General features: G+C 39.0%; 1 protein-coding gene across 1 annotated transcript in view; it reads right to left on the reverse strand.

Moving 5' to 3' along the window:
• Positions 1 to 6,823, reverse strand: part of LOC137385485 (cGMP-dependent protein kinase 1-like) — a 30,422-nt gene extending 23,599 nt beyond the window's left edge. The window contains exons 1-3 of the mRNA XM_068071955.1: positions 6,719 to 6,823; positions 5,105 to 5,266; positions 4,080 to 4,192 (exon numbers count right to left, since the gene is read on the reverse strand). Of these exons, the coding sequence (XP_067928056.1) occupies positions 4,080 to 4,192; positions 5,105 to 5,266; positions 6,719 to 6,823 (380 nt within the window). The remainder of the gene's footprint in view (positions 1 to 4,079; positions 4,193 to 5,104; positions 5,267 to 6,718) is intronic.
• Positions 6,824 to 8,531: the final 1,708 nt, after the last annotated feature.

Genomic DNA, 8,531 nt, shown 5'->3' on the forward strand with positions numbered 1-8,531 from the left:
TCACTTTTAAATAGCAGTTTTCTGTCACCTCATACAACTCAGTGTGAGCAGGAATAAAGTAATGATAATTTAGAGAGGTCGTATTTTTAGATTGCCTCCTCAAAAACAAGACGTGAGAGCACATTTTTAATGGCAAAAGCTACACACAAGAGTCCCCAAATAGACAACACAAGAGTTATTTCCTAACCTAAGGCTACCAGTGCCCTTCCGTTGTGAGCCATCGGAAAGTACAATACAATATATTGTTATTGACTTTGAGCTACTCGCTGTCATGACGCGCCATCTTCTGCATTGAAAAATGGTTTCTCAGAACACGTGTATTAGCAAGAGAGCTTCAAAGCTACCTATATTTTGCTTTGCCTTTAAATTTCAAGTCTTTCCTTAGGGGTAACCACTACCTGTGCCAAAATGAAACGAAATTTCACATGTAGCCTGATACAACCTGTCTCAGGTTGAGATGCCGGCAACTAAACTGGCAACACACTTGAATTTATCTAAGTGAAGGGGGTGAGTGAGCCATCCGAGGTAAAATATTATCTGTCTCAAAGCCTGTGGTGGGCCACTTCAGAAAAGAATATGTCGCACCCTTAGCGCAGAATACAGTATATAGATCTTCTACTTGACCACTAGAGGGCTGGCTATCATGGCAGCCGATGGACTAATAGCATGATGGAGGACAGAGAATTCATAATTTCACTGCCATGCTTGCTCTATCACGTCAAAACAACCAAGTCAATGAATATAGATCCCCATAAATGATGACCTCGAAAATAAACCAACAAATCAATGGGCATCTCCATACCAACATTACCCATTACCAGTCTGGTTTCTGACAAAGAAATATGGTGACAGATATAACACTAGTTTAAAAAAATGTATGTGAGAAGATTCCAGTCAATAAAACATACTAACTTATATTTTTTAACACAGGCCTCTTCTTCTCAGGGCTACAGCTAAAGTTTTGACAAACATTGCAAACGCAAAATTATCTGTCTACTTAATTGAACCATTAAAGAATGGCTCTATCAAGCTCTATAAGGTTGTCACAGAACTTTAGGGAGCCATGGCTCACAATTTCATGTAAACTAGCATAATGGACCGATCTAAGGACTTGAAGGAACCATGCCTCACTATTTCATGTAAACCAGCATAATGGGTCGACCTGTAAGAAGGACTTTGTAAAAATGATATATCCGTGTGTTCCCGATTGCATGTCAGCTAAAACAACAAATTCTGTACCTTTTATCAATGCAGCTGGCTTTGCCCAAATGTAAAAGAAATCTCTTTGAGATCTTATGATCATTAACAACTATTTCTCATTACTATTATTATTAACAATTATTTGTTATTACTATTATTATTAACAGTTATTTGTTATCACTAAACCAATCAAAGCTTGGTCCTTTTTGTAACGCATAAAACTATCTTTGCTGAATCATCTGTATTGTGATACATTAATCCCCTATTTTGTGTTCACAAACTAATTAATTTGGAGTAAGCAATGAAAGGATGTCCCTTCTACGGAAACAATTGTAGGTAACTATTGTTATGAATGATATTGAAAGATCACTCAGAAACACAAGTGTAAAACATCAGGTAAGCCAATGCTATTGCCCAGACTTTCAAGATGGGGGACAATGTAACCCACCCCTAGTGTGTGATATAAGTATATTGTACACACTCAGCTCATGCCCACGAATCTCCTAAAATTGATTGACAGAGTGCTGACTGCCCACGGTGAGAAGTTCTTTTACAGAGTTAGCGTAAGCATATTACTTGGGCTACTCGAAACAGGAGAGAAGTTCAACCACACAAAAGATCATTTGCACTTGTACTAAGTAACTAATCTGCCTCAATTTAAGTTATTGTATGCTCTACATGGCAGTTAGGTGAAATATTACCTAATTGTAGAGAAATGCATCAGGTCTACCTCTCTGAGAACCAAAATATCACTACGCCTTTTTCAGCTATTTGCATTGACGCACAGTACTGCTGTCTTAATAAAGATGCTGCCACACATTCCAGTTTTTTAGAATGTAATCTTAGTGCTAACATTTAACAAGTCTGAACAGACCTACAAACAAAAGAAGCCATCAGATATAAACAAAATTAATGAAAAAAATAATGCTTGTAAATTTAAAATAGATTTAAAATGAAGGTTTCATTAAAAATAGATTGGTTGTTAATTTTCATACATCTACCGTCAAGCTTTCCGAATACATAAAGCCTGGTTCACATATATGCCACAAGCACCGGCGACAGCACCGCAGGCTATCAGCGGTGAAATGTGAACCTACACGCCGAGTACCGCCGGTAGTTGCCAGCGGTCAACGCAAGAGTTTAGCACTGTTCAAATTTCGCGAAGAGCCACAGGCAAAACCTTCCCGAAATGCACTGTGCAGGTGAAGGTCAGCATTATCGAAACGGCATGGCAAGCGAACATTTTCATGCAAATATTAGCGATGCAACTTTATGGGTACAGAAGCCGCCGAGCCTAGCATCGCATCGCAAGTGTTTTGCTGCGCAAGATTACCGCCGGGGTCTCACAATCGATATGGGAACCAAGCTTTAATTTCACAGGTTTGGAAGCAGAAGACAATGACATGTCATTTTGAATGGAAGTCGGCAGAATGGGCTGAGCTGACCATGAGATTGTGAGAGACTAAGGGAAAGAAAGATGAGCGAGTTGATGGCGAGGAGGGAGAACTAGGCGATGACAAAATGCTTAAGACGAGGCGATCGTCTGCCTGAGTGCCTTGTTCTCTGTAATGTGTTAAGGTTGGAACGCATCCCTTGTGCAAAATTCTCTGCTATACTCGTAACAGCATGATGTTTTTGCAACTTTTTTATTCATAGAAACTCCGGGTGACAGCGCTGCCACTGATACACAGTGAAGTTTCCAAATGAGCTTGTGAACTGTCACCCGTGTTTAAGATCGATTTCTTGAGAATCTGACCTTACGCTGCGCCTCCATAATTCCTACACATTACCATTACACCCCATCACCCTCACCCTTTTAAAAATTAATGTTTTAGAGGTAGCTGAAGAAACATACTGATTGCAGTAAACTGAATCTGAATGAGTGTGTATGTTTCCAATGAGTAGAAAAACAACTAGTTTTGGTGTCAAGTTCTTGTTTTTGATGAGATGAAGCTTTCTAGCTTCATCTATTTCTGAGCCATTGTTACCGCGATGAACTTATATCAGAGTATCATTAGCAACTAACATCCTGTCACCAGTCATTTTTAATTTCTTGGCTAGCCTGAAACTTCTTCAGGATTTCTGCAATAGCTCAAGATTTGCTAGTCCAATTCATCCGAAACTTCGGAATTCTACTGAAAAAGCACCACTTGCCAAAGAGTCAAACTTTTGTAACTCTAGCTAAACCGAAAGTAGGAGAAAACAAAGTGAAACTACACAGCTGATTTTCTCGGCGGCAGGATCTAATGAGAAGACAACACCCTGAATTATCTCAGGCCCAGACGTGAAGTGTTAATGATTTAAGTCATTACAGTTTTTACCATATACAAGTACGCTGGTAGTCCTGTGCGCTGCGAGGAATTTCAGGTGTAATAACTATGTGCACAGTTATTCCTAAATGTGGAAAGGTGGGCGAGTGGCGCAGATGGTAGTGTGCTTGGCTGCAAACCTGGGTTCGATTCCTGTACAGTGCAATATTTTTTCCAAAAGCTTTTTACATGGCTTCGAACAGACATACACGGCTCTTATTATAGTAAAGCTTCTACGGCGAACTTTGTCTATGAGAACACTGAACGGATGCAAAAACCGCAGAAGAATCTTTTACCAAAGATTTTTAAAAATTTACTACTCAACCAATCAAATCTAAAGACATTCATCGCTTATCCAATCAAGTATTGCTAACAGGCCATGTCAGGATAATTGAATTGTCAATGTAAACCAATCGTCGCTAATTTGTCTCTGACTGTTACAATCATTATCACCGCACAGACTGTGTAAAACAAGTCAATGTAATGACCAGCGGGTGTTAGGTAACTAATCAATACTACAGTTCAAGAAACAAGATCATCGCTTGCGTGAAATAGGATTAAGCTATTTACCTCAAATCTTTTTCAAAGTGTTTCAACGTGATGTCAGCTGCTTCCAGTGTTGAGCTCTCGCCTGAAACTCCCTGCTTTTTTCTAGTAATCTGATTAGCTAACACGACCTCTTCCTACAAATTGCATAAAATAAATCTGATAAAGTCAGGATATTAATGTAACCTGCAACTTTGCAGAGGAACAAATTTGTATAAACAAGTATGCCTTTTCTCTACTAGAACACATCTGTGAATCTTTCTTCCAGAGCTGCTAATGCTCACAGACAATAAATACAGTCTAGAACATTCTTCTACTACGTTCCCATAAGGTGGATTGGGAATTGTGCGCACGTTGAGTGACAGTGGGATAAGTGTTCAATGGAAATTCACATGATGCGGATTAACGTCGGCACCTTATTAAAAAAGGTAAGGAATTCTACCCCACAGGCCAATAGTTAGCGACGCAGTCTTGTCACGTTTAGCAGCATTCAAAACATTAGAGCATTCAAAACTGCTCAAATCGAAATAAAAACGACTGAAGTATGAAAATATTTAAAATGGAATAGCTTGCACGGCATTATCTTGCACATCTTTCGGAAGTGCCGTTGCCAGCGTTCGCAAGCATATAACATTCGATAAAGATTTGCAACAAAACTCGCTTGACCAGCGGATTATTGCTGTGTCCATCTTGCGGATAACAATAAACTTGCGAATCCTCTGCATCATGGAAACATAGTGATTAACGGTGATGCCAATTCGTTTACAGTTGAGCATTTAGTTAGAGGGTAGACAAGAGACTGAAAATGGTCTCCCCTGACAAAGCCTCGTATGTACCTGCATCTTATCAATCATATACTTGAGAAACTACTTGAGCAACAAAAACTTAGTCGAAATATATCAGATAAAGCGTACAAGCCCCGCAAACCAGCTAAAACTCAGCCTAAATACATGATGGGTTAGATAGAAATTCGTCACTTCAGCGAAATATTTAAGCATTATTTCCTAGACTTTCTAAATAACGCACTCACATAGGAGATAAAGCAGTACCTGCACGGTTGCCAAGATATCCGGTTTACCCCGCATTACCTTCTGCTGCAAGACGCTTTTTACTTTATCTAGTTCCTCTTTTAATTTGGATACCTCTGTACTCCGCGAGGCTAGCTGCTCCTTCAGCTCCAGTATCTGTTTCTCATACAGCTGACTCTGTACCTGGTAATAGTAGACAAGAACTAAACTCTATGAGAATACAGAGTTGAAAAATGAGAGTTGTGACAACGATACAGTGGGGCAAAAATATCACAAGTCTAATAGTTAATGCGTTTGCAGGTTCCACACGTGTTTTTTATAGATTCTGTAGCTAGGAGTACAAGTAGACTAAAGGCCTTTCCAATTATACAGGAATATCAAATCTACAAGTTTTACTATAGAATCATGAACTGATTGCCTCGACAAGACGAGTGACCTATAAATGCAACACCAAACTATGTCAGTGACCCAGTCTATTCTTTCACCAGGAATCTAAAATCTTCACCTACACTGAAACATGCACAGACCGAAGAATCGCTTAGACTAGCAAAAAGCATTCTATTTATTAAAAAAAAGAGATCATTAGAGTTGGTGAAAACGCTCCCTTCGTGTGCTGTAGTCTTGATATTAGACAATCCAGTCTACAATACAAAATCTAGCATTGGCAGATATCTTAACATTTATGGCTGACATTGATGAACAGGACACAAATAAGCAGCAGAAGAGTTGCTGCAAGCGTCTCGTTAGAAATTACTAATCCAAGATAATTCTAATAATTATTTCAAAATTAGTAGTTATATTCCCTTTTATCAATGTAATACGCTACACTGGCGTCACGGTTCATATTTGAAGCAGTGAAATGTTCAGCATGAACACACAGATCAAAAACATTTTAAAATAGAAACATTTAGAAAGACAGGCCACATGTAACATGCAAAGTGTATGTTACGTGTTCAGATTGGCCAGTCAACAAAGGGCTGCCTATCGTCCCGCTATCAAGAACAAACAATCGACTCTCCATACAAATAACTGCTTCAATTGAGCTATCGAAGAATGAAACTACATATTCTCCAACATAGCCAAATCTGCCAAAAGTTCAACTAGACTCTCAGTGGCTATAAGATAACTTAGTTGACATGTTCCACTCATTCTTTTGACTTTTCCTTGTGTTTTGACGTTTTACATGACCAATCAACTAACTTGGTGTGTGTGAAGCTCTTATAAATGTCAAGGAAAACATCAGACGCTGTCCTAACATATTGCCTCAGCAGTTTGTTTTCCATCGGGTGGTTGTTTCACTTTCAAGCTCACTAGCGAACTGAAGTTTGCGTGTTTATTGTTCAAGGTGGAATTGTCTCTGTCAAATTCAGGGCTGTCCTATCAGGGCTGGACTCAAAACAAGTGTATTAATATAAATTGCTCGTTGTGCAAATATAAGCATACCTAGAAATAGTATTTTCCAAGTACATATTGAATCTGCAAACCCTAAAATCCTACATCGAATAACAATATCTCTAAACAATACTATTACTATTCCATGATCGAAACAAACCAAAAAGCAAATGGCTTTTTAAACCATCATATTTGGCAATGAAAAAATTATCCAATACCCTAGTGTAGCATGCACAAACAAACCTGAGACATGTCCAAGTCATTCTTCATCTGCGTGAACATCTGATGGGCTCTCTGGGCCTCGTACTGCTCACCGTCGATGACAACCTTGCCATGCTGGTTACCCATCTTGTGGTAGGTAGCCTGATGGAGCGGGTTGTACAAGCCGTGCGGGTGCGCGTATGGATGAAAGCGGTTAAATAAGTGTCCAGTGAGTGAATTCTCTAGAGGAGATGGTTGAGTGCCGAGGCGATTAACTGGAGGTAAGGTAGAGAGGGCGTCTTCTGACAAAAGCGGAAACGAGCCGCAAAATAAGCCCGATTGAGCTGAAGTGATGGAGCTATTGCAAGCATGCTTGGCTGTCATTGGTTGATCCATAATGATTGCTTTGTACTACGCGTGTGAGTGGTGGATATACTTCATTACTATCTCTAAAACATGATAAACCTTTAATAATGAAATTCTCGTCAATGTAAATATCATAAAGTTGGTTGATTGGGTTTCATGTAAACCATGTGAGAAGCAGACGAGGCAACATAAGCCAAACGTTTACAGTTGTATCAACATAGCAAAGGCTTAGAGTTCGCCGTATAGACTCACAACCTGAGCTCACTACTCTATCAATAATTACTGTTCCCTTTGATCTACCCCTACGTTTTTTCTTATACAACTCTCGTGTCCCCGGATAGATCGCAATGATCTTGCGCAACATTTATTCTTGACTATTCTTCTAAATCCCGCGGGTATGATCTTCTGCCTTTAAGACCACAAACAACTGTTTTCCATATTCTACTCGTTTACTTCCCCTCCGGTTTGCATAGCCAAAAATGGAATTCTTAGTCGATCAGCATTTAATCGGAGAAGATGAAAATCATCATGCACGTATGTATTAAATTTCATGAATTCTAGTGATTGCACAGTGTGAATCGATTGAACAGGACATACTGAGTTAGGCGATGGTTTGTGCTCATTCTTACTCATCATACAGTTGTATGACATCACATGCTGCATGCAATGTCTCAAAGTGTAGCAGACTTGATAGTTCAATAAGAAAAGTATTTGTGGTCAAGTGGCTATAACTCCTAAAATCTTAGTCATTCGTATAGGAACAAATATGCATCGATACCGCCTCAATGAAATGTGTTTTGTAAGCCTATTTATGCAAGAAATAAAATCATAAGAACCAAAAAAATATTTGAAAGAACTCATCATCTTGATTGACTTAGAGATGACCATGTATTTATTAACATTAACTGCTGAGATTAGCAATAGACGATCATTGCATAATGTAGCCATTCCATCCTGTCGATGACAACCTTACAAAAGCGTTCATCGTTGGCACGCTTAATTCATTCCTTGCAAATTAGCCGAGCACTTGATATTCAGCCCGGTTCTGTTTCTGATGCATTTCCCACATTAGTAAAGCCCGACCATACATACATGTGAGCAACATTTTTATGTCAACCATTGGCTGGTGCTATGGAATACTACCGCAAAACCTCTATTCGGATGCCATGGCGCTCTAATTTTCAACCCTTCTCCTATAACAACAGGCAAATAGAAATGGCATTCAATTAAAGGTTATACAGTATATTTTGTCAGAAAAAAATGCTTACATTTATGGTTGCAAACTTGTTAATTTTTAAACACTCTAGAGAAATGGTGTTACGAATTTCTTCATTCAGCTCTATGTAATAATTATGTGAACAAAATATATGTGCGTGTAGAGCTACTGGTGTGTAAAAGGTAAGAAAAAACGCCCATTCATTTTACTGGAGTTGCAATTAACACTTTGGCAATGCTAGACCTAATTGGTCACCAATCTGTGTTTAGACGC

The sequence above is a fragment of the Watersipora subatra genome, chromosome 1 (genome assembly GCF_963576615.1).
Source record: "Watersipora subatra chromosome 1, tzWatSuba1.1, whole genome shotgun sequence".
Classification (NCBI taxonomy): Eukaryota; Metazoa; Bryozoa; class Gymnolaemata; order Cheilostomatida; family Watersiporidae; genus Watersipora; species Watersipora subatra.